This window comes from Struthio camelus, chromosome 1 (genome assembly GCF_040807025.1).
Source record: "Struthio camelus isolate bStrCam1 chromosome 1, bStrCam1.hap1, whole genome shotgun sequence".
Taxonomy (NCBI): domain Eukaryota; kingdom Metazoa; phylum Chordata; class Aves; order Struthioniformes; family Struthionidae; genus Struthio; species Struthio camelus.
The window spans coordinates 32,876,889-32,900,482 of NC_090942.1; the positions used below are offsets into that span (position 1 = coordinate 32,876,889).

At 39.3% G+C, this 23,594-nt stretch overlaps 2 protein-coding genes and 1 long non-coding RNA gene across 5 annotated transcripts in view; 1 reads left to right on the top strand and 2 right to left on the bottom strand.

Moving 5' to 3' along the window:
• Positions 1 to 3,998: 3,998 nt before the first annotated feature.
• On the bottom strand, positions 3,999 to 6,019 carry LOC104153341 (uncharacterized). Its single transcript, XR_696222.2, has 2 exons — positions 5,515 to 6,019; positions 3,999 to 4,546 (listed from the first exon to the last, which is right to left on the bottom strand). It is a non-coding gene; the product is annotated as an uncharacterized lncRNA (long non-coding RNA).
• An 82-nt stretch (positions 6,020 to 6,101) lies between these two features.
• Positions 6,102 to 9,033, bottom strand: LOC104153340 (arg8-vasotocin receptor). The gene is made up of 2 exons (XM_009689213.2): positions 7,957 to 9,033; positions 6,102 to 6,815 (listed from the first exon to the last, which is right to left on the bottom strand). Exons 1-2 carry the CDS (start codon positions 8,870 to 8,872, stop codon positions 6,616 to 6,618), a joined length of 1,116 nt encoding a protein of 371 aa, XP_009687508.1. The 5' UTR covers positions 8,873 to 9,033; the 3' UTR covers positions 6,102 to 6,615.
• A 13,703-nt stretch (positions 9,034 to 22,736) lies between these two features.
• PNPLA8 (patatin like phospholipase domain containing 8) overlaps positions 22,737 to 23,594 on the top strand; it is a 40,480-nt gene continuing 39,622 nt past the window's right edge. Inside the window, exon 1 of one of the 3 annotated variants that reach the window (XM_068933217.1) lies at positions 22,737 to 23,079. The gene's annotated coding sequence lies outside the window, so the exon portion shown is untranslated. Of the gene's footprint in view, positions 23,080 to 23,157; positions 23,389 to 23,594 lie in introns of those variants that run through there. The other 2 variants (XM_068933223.1, XM_009689212.2) reach the window with 2 other exon arrangements.

Consider the following 23,594-nt stretch of genomic DNA (forward strand, 5'->3'; position numbering starts at 1 on the left):
AGCTTTATGGTGGGCTCCATGTGATTAAGTAGGGCACTATAACATGCATATTCATTATAACACACAGCCATTCAGGTACTTCTGGAGCTCTGAGTGTTTAACTTTCCACCATATCATTCCTTATGGGCTTTTGTGTATAGGTGTTACACAATCCAATATTACTACTCTATGTGAATGGAAAAATAAATCAAGCCTAAATGCAACAGTGGAGCTTTTAATCTCTTCTCTTACAGCAAATGCATTATAGCTGCAGACGCCTAAATGCTTAGAAGAAACTGAGGATTCCTTTCCTGAATTTTTTCTATCATATTTTTTGAGAGCAGATAGTTACAGCTGAACAGATGCCATCTCAGAAACGAATTTACGTCGATCTTGTCAACAGGGAATCAAGAATATGAATCACATCACCAGCAGACTGGAATTTGTATTAAATGTATCAATAAGTGGTGTGTTCACATCATGACTGTGCTTGCCAGCCTTTTACTTCTCTATGATGAAGCACAATTTTTCCTATCAGTAAGTCAAAAGCTGGAGTCACTCAGCATTAAATAATTTGAAGCCAGACTTCTATTAACACATGGGCTAACACTTCCAATATAGCATGATAGCTAGCAGATAATTTATTCCTAGTCTCTCCTGAAAGGTGATGGTATAGATAACAACTGAACTCAAGAATAAGCTAGGGAATATCAGACCAGCACCTTAAGCAACAATTTTGGTTTAATATATACTTGACCAGATGTATAAACCTGAAACAAATTTTGAATGTTTTGTCCCAAAATTTGTCTTCAGGTAACTTTATGGAATTCAGTGGCTAGAACACTCATCTTGGAATCCAAGAACCTGTCTGTGTTCTTTCTAAGCAAAACAGCAACAGCTGAGATAAAAGTTGCATTTGTGATTGCAGTCATGCCTTTATAATATTTTAGGCACATAACTGCTCTACATGTGTTGCTCAGTGCCAAGTTTATGTTACATTTAAAATTAATTTAGTTTATATGTTGATTTTTTAAAAATAATAACAATAATATCAGATCTTTCTCAAAGCTGTTACTGCACAAATTCTCTTGAAAAGAGGTTACCAGGATGTAAGGTGATGTACCTTATCTCTAGCTGTGGTCTCAGTTCCCCAGCAATAATTTCCAAAATCTTCAAGGTCAAATGTTTCTATTTGGCACATTTCCAAACTTCTTTCCCAGGCTACGTTGAAGTGTTTCCTCCACTGATTCCTATGTTACTACCTCAGAATTCAGGAGACTTTTCTGCTAAAATATGTGTAATATACAATTGTAAACATAAAATTAGTTTTGGTAAGTATAATAGAATGGATGAAATAAGTATTAATCCACAGTTCTGAACCTTTTTCAGAGTGTCACTTATGATATAAAAAGCATCTGATGAACACAGTAGCACTTGGATATGTTTGCACTGCATCTCCAGGGCAACATTTGGACGGAAATTCAGGAAACATTTTGGTTAGATTTTCATTACTTCCAAAGTTCATGATGGAGCTGGATGACGGAATAGATTAGCTGAATCAAATAGACTTACTGGTGAAAAGCATATGCTTTGGTCTGCTGTGTTGGCAACAAGAGAAAGCAGGAGGAAATGGGTATGACCCGCTAAGTTTCAGTCAAAGCCCATTCTTTCTTTTGTTACAGTAAAACTGAAATGCAAAGTAATGGAAATTTTACAGAATGTTTGTAAAGATGCCCAGAATTTGCCCTCTTAATGAGCTGACACTCAAAGTCCTCAACCAGCAAGAGCAGGAGTATCACATCAGCCCAGAAATAAGACGGAGCTTTTATCCTTTTACTTCAGAGAAGTGAGGATAACCTGGGGCACCTCTGCAAGAGACTAGGGCAGGGTGAGTTTGTGAACTGTATCATAGATTATGAGGCTCTGCCTGGAACCATGGGGGGCCTGGGGTAGTGCACGTAGGACTGGGGATGTGGGTTTTAGAATGGTAGCCGGAGTTTTCATTTCATAGTATAAATTGTATCAATTTTTATTTGTGATTTTCTGAAAGTGAGATTTGCTTTCTATTCAAGTCTATACGGATCATCCGATAGAGTGGAAAATAAAAGATACGTGACCACCTTGTTGTAACGCAATTCCCATTTGAGTATTTTCCTTTGCAATCGTGTTTCACTGCATGCATGAATCATGTAGTTCGTAATCATGCATGTTTTCTTCAGATACCCAGGGCATTTAGGCCAAATCCCTACCTTATGAAGACAACAGAAGGTTGTTGTTTGGAGCACTACTAGCCCAAACTGGATTTTACTCAAGAACTGAATAGCTGAATCATCTTCCTTCGCCTTTGTCTGCTGATGACACGCTTAATCCAAGAATAGCTAACCTCTGCATGCTCTTGAGGATACTTTTTTCCTGGCCACATGTTTGCAAACTAGACAACACAGCCACGTCTGCATGCCCTGCCAGCCTCACATAATAAATACCGCCAATTCCAGTTTGGGTCTTCACATTACATTCCCAGTCTTCCTCCAATATCATAGAAAAAGGAACAGTTTATCTGACCTGCTAATCAGTTACCATTCTCAGGACCAGTTAAAATTGCTTCATTAGAACAAGGTGCTATAGTGTCGACTAGTCATTCCCACCCTAAGTGATCGAAATGAAATTTGAAGGACATCAGTCTGGCACTGTCTTTAAAATGTCAGCATCATTTCACTGAAAGGTAAAAGGTAAGTATTATCACCTGACAGCTCCAACTTCAGGTGTGACTACTTACAAGTATCTAAGATGGGACATGGCTATGGAAGTACAGCAGTAGAGTAACAGGATTATCAAAATAAACTGTAAGGAATGTAAACACAGATTGGGATCTTCCTTTTATTGTCCTGGCTTTTTTTCTGGAATAAATGAATATAGATTTGACAGATAACATTTTTTTTCATTCTTAGTACCTGTATTGCAAAAATATGAAGTAATCATGTTCAGAAAAGTACCTAATTCCTTTTTCTCAGCTGTACCAAGTGGTAAGAAAGCCTGGAAAGTTAAAGGAAAAACAGATAACTGGAAACTATACAGCAGTCTCAGTATCAGCAAGATAGCATTCACTTGAAGAGAATGAACTTGTACGCTACATATTTTTATGCTCAGAAATTAGTTGGGTGAGAAATCACAATCTAAACCCTTATGAGGAAAGCTTTCATCTGATAATTGGATTTTTTTCTGCTTGCAAGTGCTTCTGCAGTACCTCCAGGGACTGATTCCCCTACATGGATGAAAAAACCTGGCTAGACTACCGTGATGTCTCTGTCATCTCTCTTGAGACACTGTTAAGCCTGTTGGAAATCTAAGTGACAGTGAATTAGAAAAGATAATGTACAGTCCAGCCAAAGAATTAAAACACAGAGGAAAATGAGGGCACGAGACCTTCAAATTACAGCTCCCAAGAAACTTAACGGCCAAATTTACAGAGAAAATTTTCATGATATTTTTAAGTATCTTTCCTACAAAGAGAGAGAGAGAGAGAGAGAAATGTTCTGTAAAAATAGACATTTCATGAAAAAAATACTTTATCAAAATGAATTTCCCATTAGTTGAAAATAAGTTTTGATAGGAGAATTGTCAGCCAGAACCAAAATCTCCACTTGGTCTGGTTTTGAAGGCTCCCTGGGCCCAGTGTGGGCCAGGGGCTGCCCATGGCCGGGCTGGGCCGGACCAGGCCACTGCTGGCCACCAGGGCCTGTCCGTCCCCCTGCCGCGAGCGTGCGGGGTCTGGGGGCAGCTGGTCCTGTGGCCAAAGTCCGTGGGGGTGGCGCAGCCCCGGCCCAGTTCTCCTGGAGCGCTGCCAGCCCCTGCCAGGGACTTCGCTACAGAGGGGGCAGCTCTAGCTAGCGTCGATTTTCCCGCAAGTACCAACGAGCAGGTAATTAGGGGGATAATGAGTTGGAACACGCAGCCCAATCCACCTTGCTAAAAAACACCCAGGAAACTGTTCAAAAGCAGGAGCGTTCACAGCCAGTCCATTTTGACACTAATATACTCACAATACCCTTTATTTTTTTCCTTCTGATTTTAACAAGACTGATCCTTTGGAAATAAATTAAAAAAAAAAAAGGAACAGAAAGCACTTGAGAGCCTAAAATATCATTGTTTGAACATTGCAAACAGTGAACATTCATTATTTGTTCCTAAGAAGTTGTGGCATTTCATTCACTTAGATGATCAAAATATCTGAAATATTAACAGTTAATGTTGCTCTAAGAGTTTTATAGAAGCTACAGGTATTTTAGAACTCAAACTCTACCACATTGTTTATAAATCCAGTTACTAACACATGAGAAATGCAGAAATGTAACTACAGAAGATGCACTAGCAGAGGTCAGATCAGCTGGTGTAAAATGGCATGGCTCCACCGCAGTCTCTGGGCATTACTGTGACTTATGTCAGTTCTGGATCTCGATGAGTATTTCCACAGAATTAGAATACCTGTTTTCATTGAAAATATATACCTTTTGAGGCTTTTAATGATGGAGGATAATGGAGGATTTCCTGGTCCTTTATGTATCTTGAACTGTAAAAAGAAAACAGTTGCAGAATAGCTTTAGGACAATATTCAGATATGCAAATCATTCTCTGCAGTTATTTAAATGAGTTGTAAATTATATGTGCTTTGCTGCAAATCCAGTAGCACAATGACATAGGTAATTCCTTGAAGCATTTCTATATACAATTCACTTTCACACTGTGTAGTTTGCTGTTTTTTGAAATGTAGGAAATCATAATCAAAGCAAGCAGAAAGACAGAAAACCTTTAACCATGGGATTAAGTTAAAAGAGAGGACTTAACTGAGAGCCAATTTGAATGAAAGTCTTTGAAAGTCAATGGTTGAATACAAAAAAATCCCATCAATAGCATGGATTATATCTTCAGTCTTCATACCCCAAAGAAGAACATTCTCATTTGGATTAAAGAACTGCTCTAACTGGGGGCATGTTGTGGGCTAGAATTAATAACCATTAATTAAACAGAAAAAAAATGGCAAATAATAGTTATCAACTGCAATTACAATAAAAGTCTTTCTCCAGACACTTCTCCCATTCCTGTCTGGCTCCGGACACTGTCTCCACTCTCTTCCTCTTCCTATTTGATGGAGACTTCTTGCTAGACAGATTGGGACACTAACTTCCCCCAAACACAAAAAATAGCAATTTGGGGGTTATTACTCCTATCTGGTACAGTTTTAGGGAATTGAAATGGCAGGAGATTCAATTATATCAGCACACATTAACCTAAAGTGTATCTGTTCACTAAGCATTAGCACTTTTCACCATTTAGTCACCATTTAGTTTAAATCAGTATTTACATGAACACAATTTAAAGACTATTAAAAAACACTTTTATAGCTTTCCCTTTGAAATTTGAGATTGCCAGCACTCATAAAAATGAAGCATGAACAGCACTGATGAGGAGTAAATATAATGTAGGCCGATGATATGAAAGTATCACCCAGAATCTCCGCCAACGCAACTCTACTCTCACCTGAAAGAGCCTTGCTGATATTTCCCCCGTACTTGTCTGATTAGATTGCAGGCACTGAAAGGGGAACAAATAGCTATCGGCATAAAACATCCACAAACTAGCAAGCAAATGGCATTTCCAGACAGAGAGACGCAAATTTATTTTATTCATGAAGGTGAAATAATTGCATTTGAACCTGACGTGGTTCTAAGCACACTCTATCAAACAATTGCATGCCAGAACAACTAGATCTGAATACAAGCTGCACAAAAGCATGCAGAATACCAAAAGGAAGAGTACACTCACAGAATTTTACTTAAGGTATATACATATGTGTGTATGTGCAGGGAGTTTCGTGCATATCAAGAGGTGCATGGAAGATCAACTCCTATTTTGATGGCTTTTTAATAGGAAGCCATGAACCTGGAATCTTACTATACCGATAACCTCAGGTGACCCAAAAGAGCATCTGAAACTCAAGTAGATGGCCAGTGTCTCAAAGACACTGCTCTTTTTTTTTAAGAAATCCCAGATATTAAGACACTCAGTTTATATATATATATATATATATATATATATATATATATATATATATATATAAAGGAGTTTATCTGAAGGAGGTATTACTTATAGCTGGCAAAGGATTTCACTGACTTTCTGGTGCCGTCTTAAGATTTGTCAAACTGTCCCCCAATCACATTAGAATCATGAACAATTCATGGTTCAATCTAAACACATTCAAACCTAATTATGTCAGATTCCTTTCCAGCTATGTCTCAATTTGATGAGCCAGTTGTAAAAATTTACTATTTGGAAATCCAGAATCACAGAATAGGAAGTCATTTATGACACAAAATATTTAAGATACTATTACGTGTCTTTGTCAGTCCTTACAGGAATTAATTCTGACAACACAGTGGTGGTGGAAGTATTGAATCGGTCTTGCACGACGCAGAAACTTCCTGCAGAGCAATATATGCTACAGAACTTCAGAGAAATATATTTATACAACACGTGACAATTTTCCAGCTTCCTTATCCACAAAACAAGGCATAGTGGTAAAATATTGATATGTCTTGCAAACATAGCAAATGTAACAAAACGGCAAAAAGCATTCAGCATTTATGCAGAAGTACTGTTTTCCTCAGGGTCTCTGTCTACCAGATGAATGCTTCCCGTGATCACAGATTCGTCTTGAGCTGAAGCATTCTCCAACTGCTTCTTTGTGCAATATGGAATGTGCCCACAAAAATACATGTAAATCCATGGGTTGATACAACTATTCAGATTACCAAGGAGCATGATAATGGTGAATGCTGAACCTAGAATAGTTAAAGGAATAGCAGAGTAAATAAAGCAGTCATCGAAATTAGTAACATTTCCACAATCTGATGCTTTCTGGTGTACCTGTTCACTTACTAAAGCTAAAGTAATACCAGGAAACTTCCATTTGTTCAATACAATTTTTAATTGTCTAAGGTATAAAATACACTGCAGTTGTATGCATTTCAGAGTTAAATAGTTCTATATACTCTTTTTTGATGTAGATGCATTAATTTTAGAAGTCAATTGTCAAGGAATTGTTAACTTGATATACAGATACAGATAAAAATAAATATCAATATAGATATTGACAGAAACATAGAGAGAGTAAGACTCAGAATTCACACTTACAGGAAGAATTTTTAAAACAAAGACCATAAGATTTTTTCCATCAGGCTATTATCTGTTTTTCTTTGATTTATATCTGTGATTTTTCAATAGATTAACTTGATAAATAATGTCACATACTAAGTCTGCCTTTCACAAAAGGGCAATAGTATAAGTTTGACAAGATTAATCTTGTTTACAATATGTTGTTCTTTGATATTTTGGACTTGCTTGTTTGCTTTATAAACAGCTGATACCCAACTTTTAATTGTTCCATAGTTTACTGAAAATACTCCATTAATACGATTTCAATATTCAAAAATATTTCAGATGTCTTATACCATTGCTGTTCTATAGGTTAAATAATTTGAGTAATTATTCCTTTTCATCTCAGGAGCTCCAAATGCTATTACAATACTATCTAAAATATATACCAGTCTGAACTGAACCCTTGCTGGAGCAGATGATACTTTTTACTATACTGTATATTAATCATTAATCAGTCTTGTTTAATGAGTCTTGCCTGCAGGAAAAATCTTTACTTAAAGCATACCTGTATGTGTACAAACATACCCAGAAGACACAGACATGCACAGTCACATACAAAATACCCACAATATGATGTTTTGATCATGTAATACAAAAAAGTTCTCTGTACCTAATTAAATATAGTAAGTAAGCAATTCATTTATTTTAAATCATATTCAAACGATTACCTGTCACTGTTACACAAAAGCAAAGTCCATATAGAAAGCCATGTAGCAAGGTGTTAGCCTGCTATAAAGTTATTAATGAGGATGGAGAGCATCTTACCTTCAGTAACGCCACTGGGGAACCAAACAGACCACAGCTGTGCAATGAAGAAAGGTGACCAACAAAGAACATATGCAAAAACTGTCACCACTGTCATTTTTACAGTCTTGATCATAGCCTTTGAAATACAGTTAACACTGCTGGCTCGAGATGGCAGGACTTGCTTCTGATTTGTTATTTCATATTCATTCTGTTTTTTCACATATATATTCCTTTTGATTATTTTGCAGATCTTAACCTGACATGTGATAAGGATGACTGAGGGAATGAAGAATATAACTACAAAAATCCAAGTTACATATGCCCTTGGGCCCCACGGTAGAATAAATTCACCCCAACATTCAAAGATGCCTGGAGATATTTCAGTCTTAGAAAAGATAAATACCTGTGGAAGGCTAAAAATCAGTGATATAGACCAGCTGGTGCAAATGGGAATGTTCCACAAGGCTCTCTTCTTTTGGAAAGTGACCATAGGGTAGCAAACTGCTTGATATCTGTCTACTGTCATGACTACTATCATATAAGTAGAGGCAAACATGCCCAGCAACTGTAAATATTTGATAACTCTACACAAGAAATCTGGCCCTATGAAAACATCTGTAATATCCCATATTAGCTGAGGCAGAACTTGAAAAAATGCTACCACTAAGTCAGCTATGCTGAGGTGAAGCATGAATACATACATTCTAGAGAGCTTCTTTCTTCGTCTCCACAGTACCAGTATGAGAATAAAATTGCCCACAGACGCTGTCAGAAATATTACCCCCAGTACAGCAATCTCTACTTGAGCCAATTGCTCGTCTCTTTCTGGTCTTCCAACAGGATCTGACTTATTTGTCAAACTCAGGAATCTGTGAGGAGAAGGACTTTCAGTCTGATGTGTGTTATCTTGCATAGGAAATGAAAAATTCTTCATCGTGCACAGAAGCTACTTACAGTAGCTGTTACTTGCGACTCAGGTTGACAGCTGTGAAGTACTGGCTAGTAAATAAACCAGCACAGGTTCAGGTTTCAGTATGTCTTCAAACAAATCTCTTCATGGATATGTGAACCTAAAGCACCGGACCCGTATCTTGACAAAATTCTGGCTCTTGCTGGAGTGCAAAAAGGCTTTATATAGGCTTCAAATAGAGCCTTATGTAACTTCAGAATCATCTGGTAGGCTGCAGTTATCTTAGCCAATAAGAAAGCAAGTAATACAATTGGGTGAAATATATAAATAAAAAGAGAACTTCAGAGGCTCAGCATAATTAAATTACTCACTTCAGTCAAAAACCTAAATTGTAAATAGCTGTGGCCAAAATCATACTTCAATGATATTACTCATGAGAGTTCTTTCACATATTTTTCATGTAAACCGTAAGCGTATGCTTCAGTTTAACAAGGAATGCTTATACGTAGATGGAAAGATAGGCCCCTGAGCTCAGATGCATCATAACTGCAATTCTCTAGGCTCCTGGGGCAAACACCACATCCTAAATGCAGCACAGACAAAGAAACATATTTTTCCTTTTTTTTTTTTTTTTGAGATCTAAGTCACCTGATTCAGGAAAAAAAAGGATTTCAATTGCCCTAAAAATAATCTTTTTATTGCAAGAAAGGTCAAGACTTAGAAGTTTTTTCTCAGCAAAATGAAAAATAGCACATGTGAAATAAATTACTTTTATTGGACTGTGAGTCTACCGAGAATTTAATAGAAAAATAAGTGAAAATTCAGGAGGAAATCCAATTGAGGAAAAGGTCCACATGGCAAAACAACTTTAAGGCCTCTCTTCAACTATAGTGCTAAAGGCTGGAAGATCATTTATCGCTACGTAACCGTTTTTCTTTTCGTGGAATAAGCTGTATCATGACTGTGACAATTTCATTTGTCTGTCTCCAAGTATGACTTTTGCATACTGTCAGTGGCAGACAGGAATAGCAATTTTGATTTAATTTCATCTGTTCTCCCTCAGTCTGTCCCCTTAATCACAATAAATGGATTTAATAGAAAGAATTATTTTAATATGAATGATAACACATATTTGTATGCAAACTTGTCTTAAGTTAGGGCACTCATATGCTTTTAAATGAAGTCAGGAGACTGGTAATTTGAAGTCCTTGTGAAGAGGAAACTGATACGGTGAAAAGGATGTTCATGCTGCACGTATAGTACATGATGCTGCATCTACACTGATTAATCTTTGTGACCATGACTACCTTATAAAACCAGCTGAGGACTCTCGTGAACAGACTTACATCTCCTTGGCACTGAATGTTTTCAGGTATCGACAGCCAGGAGTAGGGCAAAATTCAAAGGGACAAAAACAGTATGCTGAAATAGACTACAAAGGCTTACAAGAACAGTGTGATCTCTTTTTCTCTCCTCTTTTTTCCCCTTCATCCCACAATGGAACCGCAGTTAGTATCTCAGGTGAGGGGGTAACTACGAGAATGGAGAGTGGACAAGTAGAACAACCTCGGTGAACAGCCACCTGCAACAGCTATGAGGATACAGATAACCCAGATTTGACTGAACACTGCTGCAGTTGCCTAGGTCTACAATAGCTTTTCGCTACAATCATGTTGCAAAGAATCTGAATCATTACAACATAGTCTGAAATACTTGATAATTTTTTCCTAACAGGAAGCCGAATTGTAGCAAAATTGGATTCCAAAACTGCTTCTTTTTAGTTTTTCCCCTAGCTTGGAATCCATCTTGACTAGTGGCAAACACTATGGCAAGACTGTGAGGCAACAGATGTATTTCCTTCTGCCCCTACTCTCCCTTCCCTCAATAGCTTCCAGAAGAATAACTGAGCTGGCCATAGTCCAAGAATCCCTGGCAATTCTTCTGATTGCAAACAGTAGGCTGTAGAGCAGGCTGGCTCATCTCCATTGCTGCCTTCAAATAAAGACAAAATTTCTGGTGTGTGTTCCAAAATCATTGACCCTGACATCCTCACACCATGAGTTAACAAAAAACCAGGTGTGATCTTTAGCTCTCTAGCACGATACTGGGTAAATATCTACATTTAGACAGAGCTACGACTAAGTGGGTTGAAACAGGAACATGTTGAATAGAAAATTAAACCTAAGTTCAGGCATAGTATATAAGCTAACATTTACCTTTCATGACCTGAACAACAATCAAGAAGTTATAAGTAAAAAGACTAGAATATACAACAGAAGTCACTTCCAGGATGGTATTGGAAGACTAACCAGAATATAGGACCAGAATCACATCTTCATATGATTTCTGCAACGCATAGTATATGGGTAGATTTATTTCAGGAATATGCACCCCCTATGCCTAGAACAGTTCAGCTAAAACCCTGGGAATATGTAAGTCTTCCTAGCTAAGTACGTGTACACAGCACATGATGTCTGGGCAGCACACATGCTAGCGATCAGACCCAGCATGTGTAGCTTAGTTAAATGGCAAACACATGGTGGAACGTATCGGCTTTGCCATGTTTATACAAAAGCAGACGACCCTCCTCGTACAAGTTGTCCTAGTGATGTAAGATTCCACTCCATCTTACATATAATTACTTCCATATATGTTAATAGTTTCCTAACTTTACAATTATGCTCTTTCCAGTTTTTTCATTCATGCTAGCTGACATACAGGATAGTGTTTTATTTAAATTGAATCCATCTTGGGAATATAATTCACTGAGAAAATAAAAACAGGATAATAGATGAAAATATTTAAGTAGTTATTGCTGTTCATTTACTCCGAGTGCCCTTCTGCTGCTGCCCAGCTTTACTGCATTCCCAACTACATCTATCCAAGTTAATTTTTCAGCCTAAATTATTTATTTTCACTATTGTAGGAAGGAGCATTTTAATTAACTTCTGCTGAATTTCTCAGTGTGGGCTTTCATCTAATGTTTGACAGTTAGCTAGTAGGGAAGGATTTAGCTCATAGATTAAGACATCTAAATTTAGGTGTCCACCTCAAATCACAGAATGAGAGAGTCATGCAATTTGAAAGGGCTCTTTAGTCCAACCTCCTAAACTCAGATCAGCTTTCTTAGGGTTTGTGCAGTCAGGTCTTGCAAACCTCCAAGAGCAGAGACCCCACAACCTCCCTGGATAACCTTTTCCAAATGCTTAATTATCCTCGTAGTGGAAAAGTATTTTCCTATGTGCAGTCAGAACTTCCCCATTTCAATTTGTAACCACTGTCTCTCGTTCTTATGCCATAAACCTCAGTTAGGAGCCTGGCATAAGGCATTTTCTCAGTAACCTCCCATAGGTACTGGGGGGACGTGGTTAGGTCGCCTCGAAGTCATCTCTTCTGCAGGCTGAAGAAGCCTTAGTCCCTCAGCCTCTCCCCATGGGGCAAGTGCTTCAGCCCTCCAAACATCTTCACGGCCCTCTGCTGAACTCATTCAGCATTATTAACATCTTTCCTGTACTGGGGGTTCCAAAACTGGAACCTAGTATTCCATATGTCCAGATATGGTATAATGAGTACTGAGTAAAGGCAAATAATCACTTTGTTCGATCTACTGACTACATGTGAGCTATGTGTCTACACTCCTATTACAGCCAAAGGAAATTAGGAGTACAGTTCAGGCCCTTAAATTAGGTAACAAGCACTGTTTGAGATGCTCTAGCACATACTTCTTGGCCTGCAGTTATCAATCCAAAAAGACACAGGATCACAGGACTTGTCATCATCTATCTAGAAGTTGAAAATATCCCAGAGCATCTCAGATGGCACCAGATGCTTACGCGTAGACAACTGCATTGAACTCGCTGTGCCCGCTTTAAGTTCACTGCGAGTTGAATAGCTCTCCAGGATTCACTGACTACATATAGTAAAGGAATTTAGATGCTTAGTTCACATGCAGACACCTCCACTTAAACCCCTACACAATATACAATCTGCATCCCACCCATGATGCATGTTATGCAAGATATCTTTATGCATCTCCATCCATTCTATTAGGGAATATATTTTAAAATATATTTTTTAAATGTTAGGGACACAAAAATAGAACAGAATGGAAAAATGAAATGGTTTATGAAATCAGTCTTCTGTTATCACTGGCAGCCATGTCACACAAAACTTTTTCTAAATTTTTCATGCTCCACCTTGGAAAGTAGCTTTTTGATTCTCACTGTTTGACAGCTGTTCCAAAATTTAACTGCTCAGATAGGTGGAAACCTTTTCCTCATTTCTAATTTAAATATATGCATGTCTGAAATGCTCACTGTTTTGCAACAGTCACTATAAATTATTCGTATCTCTGCTTGTACACACCTGTGTGAGTCTTAAATAAGTATGAGTTTTCTCCTAAACCCCATATTTATTCTACATACAAGTCCATTTTTTTCAGGCTAGTGTTGTATGAGACATGGTCAAAGATTTATTTAGCATAGGTGTTACGCTATCATTGTGTTACGACTGTGGAACAACTAAACTTTCCAAAAGTCTTCTCATATAGTTTCCTCAATATATTAATTTTAAAATGTATCTGGGAGATTGTATATGGTCCATTTTGTTGTTATTGTTCTGATTCACATAATTCCAACATTATCCAAATAATAATTCCTTTACCCTTCCTCTGGCACAATACCTGAAATCTGTGGTACTGCCAGGTAATCCATCTGAATATACTGAGGCTATACAAGATGCAAGTCAGGTAAGAATTTTTTTCTGTATCTGTAGCTGCATAATAATTTCAAGTCACTTTTCTTTGTTGTTCAACCGGAGACATTTTCAAAGCTTGGATTTAGACAAATCTCAGCCACAACTGTGGCTACATTACCGACAATACAAAACTATGCACCTTAATCATAGAGTCACAGAATCATAGAAACGTTGGTCAGGAGGGATTTCTTTAGGTCTTCCTCCAGAGTGTAACTGCCCATTGAAGTGGAGCTATCACTAGATCAGATCTGACACATCTTTGTCCAGCTGAGTCTTGAAATCCTTCAAGTATGGAAATTCCACTTCTCTAGGTAACCTGTTCCAGTACTGCATTACCCTCTCAGTGAAGAATGATTTCCTAATATTCATTCAGAACTTTCCACAGTGCAATTTGTGGCCACTGTCTTTTACTAGATCATCTGCCAGTCCTGAGAAGAATTTGGTTCCATCAACTCTGTAGCTACCCTTAAAGTACTGGTAGGCTGGTATCAGGCTACTCCTTAGCCAGATCTTTGCCAGCTCTGCCAAGCCAGCCAAGGACACATGCTGAAGGAGAATTATGTGCGTTGTAGGGTTAAAAAAAAAAAACAACAAAAATCAGCAAGTGTTTCATCCCATGACAGAAACATAAACATATAAAAATATAAACAACAGCTACCCTAGAACCTATTGGATGAAAAGGACCAGAATATGCAGTAAAAGATTCAGTAATGGAAAAAATGGTAGAAACATTTTTTTAGTACTGCTTAGTAATATATTCTTGGGGAGATAAAAAGAATTAACATAGTATTAAATTAAAATCCCCCTAGTGACAGAAAATACATTCTAGGAGATATATTAAGTAATACAAATACATATTAGTAGTAAAAATACGAGAACTCTTTTTTGGTAGTAGTATAATCACTAGCAAATGGATTCTTTTTTTATAGGAGATCAGCAAAAATTACATGAGCATTGTTCAAGTATTTAGCCTGTAATGCACTTAAAATGAGATGGATTCTTTTTTTTTTTTTCCCAGTATTAAAATATGGCTTATTTCCAGATATGGTAGATAAGCTGCTTAGCTTATAAGTACCAAAATTATGTTTAGCATTGCTGCTGTACTGGTACAATTTCCTACAGGTCTGCTTTCTTTTTTAAAAAAAAAAAAAATCCCATTGTCAATTCAATAGTTACATTAATAGGCAAAGTTGTTTAGATCAGGCTTAAAGATTCACCCAAACTCTCGGAAAGCTACTAGGTAAGATCTATAGAAGTAAAGCATTCCTAGAACAACAGCTAAACTCAATGTGCCAAGATAAACATATTGAAAATAGAATTGCAAACAGCATATACAGAATCACGCAATATAGGCTGCAACTAATGCTGTGGTCAAGACACTGGAAGACAATAAAAGATGAATAACGTCAATAACTCCCTTCCTCTGAAAGAGCTGAGCTTTGATTTGGACAAAACTTATTATAGGTGAGAAGCAGAACTTTTAGGGAAACCAAAAGAAGATTAGAAAATCAGTCAGGACAATAAAAAAACCTCATAAATTTCTGGTCCAGATGTACTACAAAATGCATACTCTTAATTTTTCAATTTACTATTAAAATGAACATGGGACAGTTTTAGTCTTGCTAAACTTGTTCACGTGTCAAAGCGGAATTGAAAGCCCTCAAAGTGGAGCTCTCTCTTAGTGTGTGCACATGCAAATGTTTTGTGTACATGCATTTGTGTGCAAAAGCTGCTCCCATATACATGCTTAACCTTGATGCCTTTCACTTTCTATGAATATATATTCCTTTCACAGATGAGTATGTTCACTGTGTATTTAAAGGAAGGATAAGTTACTGTAGTACGATTAAAAGCTAGATAAAAGATCCAGCTTTAAATCCTCAAACTGCAGGACTGCAACGCATCAAAGCATCAGAATTACTGTTAGGCAATATTCTGGATGAAGACTCTCCTAAACTAAGTGTATTCCTTCAGTGGGAATTAGCCACAGGCATTCGAGCAGAGAGAAAACAATGGGTATTGGCCCCCTGTGACTCATAACTAAGAATGTCACAGGTACCAATCGTAAAAGACTAAGACTAACTACGTAAATAACTACGTGCCTCTTTTTAATCCCTAAGGAAATTATGGCTGAAAGGATAACTTTGTAATCTGCTTCAGTAAAACTTAAAGCTTTGTTGTTCACCAGCGGGCCAAATGCTGACCTCGATTTTTTGTGTGCATGTGTCTGATTTCAAAGTTGTTCCTGACAAGAGTGAGTAATAGTCCCACTTGCACATCTAATGCAATATTGCCCCAAAGACCGTACCTGGTTTGCTTCATCCATGTACTTGAATTCTGGTGGTAGAACTATTTTTCATAGCTTGTAAATGATTCTTGAAATAATACCCTCTTCCCACTGCTGCTGCAAATTTTTGTGCAACTTTATTAAAGAGTGTTTACCTGTACAATACTATATAAAAAGTGTTTTTGCTGTAATTTCTACAACTTTCACCAGGTTACTCTGAGATCTAAATACATCATTACAGTTAGCTATGTAGGCTTCTGCTAAAAAAGTATCTTTTTCACTTGCAGCATTCCAGACAGTCTGGATTTCCTATGAAGACACTAAATGGCCTGCCAGCTCACCTGCCACTGGTGCTACAGGAAACTACTGATAGACAGGGGCACCCACAAGAGCCTCACTGAGATTCTGCTCAGAGCTCACAAACAGGGGGACATAATAGCCTGGGAAGAGAAAAATAAAAGGATATGTAACTTTGGGAGGAGGAACTATGGACTGTTTTTGATGAAGGATGTCAAAGTACTTTTTCCACAGATGAGAAGCTATAAACAGAGTTTTTTAATAAAGAGAAAAATGCTAAGATGGAATCTAGTAAGATATTTCAAGGCTTAGTGCAAACTTCAGACTTACTTAACAATTTAATTGAAAGACAAAGTATAATAGCAGTGACTCAGTTTCTCAGATGATACTGAATAAGCAACTGCAAACAATGAGGAGGACAGTGAATTATTCACAGCAGGTCTGAAGAGACTATGTGTTTTGAACCCCTCCTGTTCATGCCAAGTATTTTGTCTGGCACTTATACAGTCATACTCTCAGCTAGATGCTGCAGTAATGCAACTCACATCTATCAGTTATTGAGTGCTGAAAGATAACTGCACAACTACTACGGTAATCACAGAGGGATGAACAGGAATTGTAATATGACCTTTAGTGTGAGCCTGAATTTCAAATTCTAAATAATCATCTACTGCATTATTAATAATTACTGTATAATTATGTGATTAGTACTTTTTATTTCTTAGCAACTAGATTTCTAGACTGCACAAAAGCTCTGATCAAGGCCAAAGATCTTGTACTATGAGCTGTGGAGGCATGGGAAACCAAGGTTAACTATATAAAGAACTTAGGTACCAGCTCCCTTAAGAGAATCCAAAACTCTGATTTAAGTATCCAAGCTCCCTTATATTGTGTGGGAAGCAGGAAATGGCTCAGAACTAGAGAAGCAGGAAAATGAACAGAAGGGGCATAGCTGAAATTCTAGATACGGATTCTAATTTAGAGTTTTAACACTTAACCGAGGACAACAGTCGGCTATCTTTAGCTATTCAAAATGCAGAGCCTGAAATTCTAAAGGTGTCTTACGACCACTTCTTCAGGGAGCAGGCCAAGACTCATCCATTTCTTTTAAATGGGGGAGAAAATAAAGGTCCTTGGAGGGAGCAGGAGGGAACAGCAGGAATAGGTGGAAAGAGGAACAGGAAGAAGGTCTTTGACAGTATCTTGTATAACACAATTCTGAATGGAATATTTGCCCAGGTTATGGAAGAAAATAGGTTCACTGCTCTTTACAGCATGAGAAGGTTTAAACACACATCTCTAATTTCCTAAGAGAACTTCCTGCTGACCAATTTATTGGCAAGGCAAAATGGAAAATGCTTTCTTCTCTCCCTGTTGAAACCACACAGAAAGGAATGGGAGATTAATGAGACCAAGAAGAAATCATGGAAAAGGAATATGGTTCTATAGCCTTGTGGCTAAAGCACTCCCATGAGAAGGAGAATTCTGCAGGCTGGTGTTTGCTCCTGTACGTGCAGTTTATAACAGAAGCTTTTGTGCAATAAGAATCTGAGGAACCAAGACCAGAAACTATGGCCGTGTTTCTAGATGCGTGTCTAACCATGGGACAGAAAAGTCTTGTTTACTTTTGCACTTACCTTCTGTTCCAGTATATTTGTATTTTGCATTTGGAAAAGCTTCAACAGGGGAGACACATTGGGAATAATTTGGGTCTTTTTTCATTACAGTTCACTAGGTTGCCTGCACTGCAAAATGCATCACTCAGGATAGCTGGGCTGGTATGGAACCTGCATCGACAACAGCAGCACAAAGAGGAAAAGACTGGGTTTGATTTGGTGTGACCGGTTATGGTTCTGGTAAAGTATGTCCACACCACGGGTTTAATAGCAATGAAGTCTGTCCCGGTTATCAGTCCTAGGAATATACTGCACATCTATACGCAATAGGCAATGCAAAGCAGGTTTCTGGACAGCAATCTGAGACTGAGACTGTCTTGCCACTAACTAGCAGAATCTTGTGCATGCACAGAAAGCAAATTGCTTCATCCATACTGCAAGTGAAGCACTCCAGGAGGCTGTCCAACACACAGCATTGACCTTGGCTGCACAGGAGAGAAACTGCTCCTTTCACTCCAGTGGTGCTCTCCAGTGCGCACTGCAAGACTCCAAGTTTTGGCACAAAATAATCTGCACCTTAAAAGAACTCCTTTAGTGCACTAAATTACTAATAATGATGACTCCAACAACTGGGAGGACTATACGGAATAGCTCAGTGTGGGCACAGACAGTAATTCAAATCCTGCAAACAGCCACATTAGTATGGTGCTGCAGCTAGATAAATTCACATTTTGGTATATTATGCAGTGTGGACGCACCCTTAGGGACTCTGACCTCTCTGCTACAGGAAGTGCCAAACACGTCTTTTGTAATGTGTAACTGGGAGAGGATTGGCGTAATAGTCCAAACTATTCACCTGCTGCTATGTGAAGTGATTGCACAATATTTAGTAAAACAGTTTATAACGCTCTCTCAAATTAAGCTGCCTCTTTTACAAATGCATTACTTCTCCATTACTATCTGCAATTCAATGGCAATACAGTTTTCAGCCGGTTATGGAGCAGAGCAACCTAATTCTTCCAAAAAAATAATGTAAGATGAAGACACTAAGCAGTTGCAATATAGGTCTTATATCACCTGCCTTGCTGAGTCTACTGATGACAAAAACAACCATGAGACTAAGACCATGAGATACCACATGACAAAAACAACTATGAGATAAAGACAGTATTCTCAGAAGGATTTTCTTCTTTTTGCATTGTTTAAGCCTTTTAAGGCTTCAATAGTTTTTAATTCTTCTTTGACATGAGCTAAATAATTACTGGAAATTATTTAGACAAAAAAGCAATATGAAAATAACGTAGAAAATACTCTATTTGATTATTAGCAGTATTTATGCCAGAAACTGCAGCAAATGAAAAGTTGCAGAAAGTATCCATGCTATTAAGAATATGACATTTTACATCTGTGTTCGGTGGTCTTCATTCTTACTAGTATGAGAACTTTCAGTGTATGTTCGTTCAAATTGCAAATTACTTTTTCCAGTATTGTGTCTCTGAAAACAAAGAAATGTTTTCCCATTTTGGCCTGCCATCTAGTGTTAAAACACAGAATATCTGTAATTCCATGTTTACAAAGCTTAAAATATGTGGACTATACAGCTTCTGCATATGTCAGGCTACACTGAACGTGAATGGAAAACAGCATTTTCCCTAAGGCTTAATCGAAGATGTTAGATTTAAGCAATTATTCCAGACACCATTATTAGCAGACTACTACTCTACCAATTGATGTTAATTTATCCTAGCGCTTTGAAATACTTGGGTTGTTTGGTTTGTTTGAGTCTTTTAGATGGCTGTGTTGTGTTTCCAGGATACCGTCCATAATGAACGGGACAAGTAACCAAAAAAAAAAAAACTGTCTGTATACATCATGACTGTATGTATCATACCTTTATAATAAATGTACAGGAAAAATATTTTCTCAAAATTAATATCGCACTCCTGAAGTTGTTCTATGGAGGCTTAATTCATCTAAGCTGAAGTCACTGAACTCTGCAGCTGGAATAGCAATAAAGAATGATATTTAACTTTGCAAGGAATTCAAGAATTAATTAATTTCAGTATATCTGCTCCCCTTTTATATGGAAGAGGACTGTAAGAAAATAGCTTGTTTAAACTTTCTTGTTGCACAGATTAGGTGAGAAAACCCTAGAAAAACAAATGAAACAATCACATATGGTAAATATCCATTTTTATCAAATTGCCTCATAATGCTTTATGACTTTTTCCCCAAGTAGCAGTCCAAAATAAACATACAAATGTGAATGTTAGACATTATTAATGAAATGTAAAAGCACAGCACATATATAAATGAATACAGCTAACTCACTTGTAATGAGAACATCACAATACTCTGAATGTGTATGTTTAAAGAATTGTATCATCCTGATATTTCAGAAAATGTTTTGAAAGTCTTTGAATTTTTTAATTAAGTTACAGAGTCAAAACCACTCCAGAGTCAAAACCATTAAAGTCAAACCACTGTCAGTATTATCCTAAAGCGGAAACTATCAAATTGTAAGGGACCACCCCAACAGAACCTGAGTGCTGGGTATACAAGCTAATACAGATCAGCAAACATAACATCAATAATCACAAATTCTTGTTTGAGACTTTCCATACCAAGTACTGAAAGAAGAATAATTTCAAAACTTAATGTATAACCTATTGAAAATAAAATATATCCCAAAATGTGGTTTATGGGATCATTTACATACTACATGAAAAATATTCTAATTGGAGTTCCACAGGTAGGCTCATTTCTCTCATCTAAAAATTAGGTGATAAGTCAAATGGGATGAATCAACTCTCCTTTGATTATCGAGAGAGCCTACAAAATTAGCTTAGTTGAGGTGTCTGTCTTTAGATTAATAAATTTAAGATCAATTCCTCTCAATGTCAAGACCACAGTAAAGAGAAAGCAAAAAGAAGTGTTTCAGAGGGTGTGGATGCAGAATCTGTGCCAGGGATACGGTAATGGGATACTGTTTTGTCAGGTGTTTTTTTAGTTATTTGGGAAAGTTGCGTGACCGTTTTGTGAGAGGTAGTAGATGGATTATGGGCCTCTGAAGAAGTCAGATCAGACAGCTCGGTTTACCCTCAGGGAGAGCTGTATGGCATGAACGTGTTGGTTTGTGATTAGACCAGAAGTGTGAAATCCCTGAATTATTCATCTTCTCCCTTAGGAAAGGTATGAATCCAGGCAGTATATACCAGTGGTAGAATAACACCCTGATCAGACACAGGATGGAATTTCACAAGGAGGTTATGAGAGAAAGTGTGACTCTGTTTAGGAAGGAACTATGCACAGGTAAAAGAGACCAGCTGTGACCTACCTTGAATATATCACTTGCCAGTCAAAGAAAGGTAGGATGTGCATTGGCAGCATGGAGCTTAGTGTGGCCTAAGTTCCTTCTTACTGAAGTTGTTGGTCTTGTTTTGCCTAACCATTTGTGATAATAAGTATGCACATTATCCTACTTAAAGACAGCTCATGATGTTGCTTCAGACGGGCAACTGCTTCTTAAGCCATCTTATGAAATCCAATTCAGTTCACCATGCAGCCACACAGACAAGAGTCCTGGGGCTTGCACAAGGGCAGAAACAGCTAGGGAAGCTGCTGAAGCAAACACTGCTGCCAAAGAAACCGCTCCTGTACCACTGCCTAAGATTCATCTGTACTATATTGCTGTCATGACAGGGGGGTGACCTTTACCCAAAGAAACCTTCATAAAACAACAGGTAGCAAAATCTCCTCCCTCAGCTATGCCTTGCATTTACGGCAGAGACCCGTACTGTTTCAGCTCTTTGGTTAAAAAATAAACTTAACTTAACATGAACGCACATGATAAATCAAAGAATAGCACACAGGTATTGAAAACATTTTACCAGGAGAAACCCATCACTAAATAATACAATCAAATGTGTAATCATCTAGAAACAAGACATGCAAACCACACCCGCAGAACAGAATACTGTAATCCAGAAAGTGGTGATTTTGAAAAGATTGAGGAGAGAAAAGATGAGCACCTCACTCAGTCTGAGTTGCCACTGTGTTCTGCCAAAAGGACCCTACGCAGTTCTTGGCTTATGAGCTATTTGTAACCACCAAGTCCCCCGCTAGTAAAAGTGATAGCGGAATACTGCCTTTATGTCTTGCCTTGATATGCTTAAGAGTGCTAAAAATCTGACAGGAAGCAAAAGCAGCTACTTTTGAATATTTATTCAGTTAATATTCATAAAGTATTCAAGAGCTGGAGAACACACCTTACACTGGGAGATGTGTAAAGTTCTGTCTGCTTATCAAAAATAAATGATATTAATGACACGTGACGGGTATACATTTTTCCTTTGGGATGAGAAAATACAAGGTGAGAAAATTAACTGTACTTTTTAATGGGCAAGAGCAAGACCAGAGGCAGATGACTGGAAACCGAAACCATACCAAAACCACAAAAGAAGCATTATCTTTCAGACAGTGGAGGCAATGAGTTCATCAGGCCACCAAGGGATGGGGTGGATTCACCGTCTTTCAAAATCATCGCCTTTGGTCTGGACACACCCCAGTCACGGGCGTGATGCTCACAGGCCTGCCACCCCCCAAAAGTCTGGCCGGGTAACAACGGTGCCCCCTAAACTCGACAAAGCTACCGAAAAGTAGTAAACGTGAAACGAGGCGGGCATGTGCCCGGGGCACATCCACCCGGGCGTGACAGGACCGCGTCCCAACGGTCCCCTCGCGCCCAACCGCCTCCGAGGAAGGTGCCGGAGGGGCGGGGCGGGGAGGGGAGGGCAGGAGCCCGCCGGTGGCACAGTTGGGCGGCGCCAGCCCCGCGGCGCCAGCCGGGCGCAGGGCCACCCCCGCCCCGCCCCGCCCCGCCCCGCCCCGCCCCCAGCGTGCCGCTCCGCACGTCCCCGCCCCGCCCCGCTCCGCGCGCGGCGGCCACGCCCACTGCCTCCGGCCAGCACCTTGCCCCGCGCCCTGGGTCCCCAAGCCGATGCGTCGCCTAACGTCACGCTGCCTCCACCCTCCTCCCCCCCCGCCACCGCCCCTGGCGGCCGGCGAGGCTGCGTGCGCCTCAGCTGTTTCCGGCGCATGCGCAGGAGGGCGGCCCAGCTTCCTGCTGCACGCCGTGGGGCCGCGGCCGTTGCGGTCGGTCTCGCTCTGTGGGGAGTGGGGGGCTGCTGCGGCGCCGCCCCTGCTGGCGAGGGTGGCAGGCCCTGCCCGGTGCCCGGCTGCGGGAGCGGGGGAAGGCGGGAGTCGTTGCGTGGCAGGTAGCCTCCGCCGGCGGGGTGGGCCGCGTCGCCCATGGCGGGGAGGGGCTGGCGGGAGGCGCGGTTGGGCTCGGCGAGGGGCCCGGCCCGGCTCGGTCCCCTGGTCCGGCGGCTGCTCTCCAAATCGCTTCTGGGAAATGGCCTAGGGTACAGACAAGGTGCTCTCCCTTTCCTGGAACAGAGGGCCTGTGCGTATATATATTTCAGCCTGGGTCGTCCCGTAGAGGTAGTCTAGAGCCCGGTGTGACCGAGGTAGAAGGACGAGATAGTTTGGAACAGGGACAGCTTAAGTTCAGGCTGAGGAAAACAGTAAGTAGTTGCATTGGCTTTGCTTTTCCTTCAGCTTCAGTAGCCTTGGACCTTGTCCTGACCTCTTGTGGCACTTTTCACAGAGCGTAGAGAGGTCTAAGGTCTGAGTTTGGTCGTGTAGGTATATAATAGCTAAGTGAACTTGCTGTTGAGGTTTCTGCGCAGTTCTCGTATAATGTTTAAAGTTACTCAGTTCCACCCTAGAA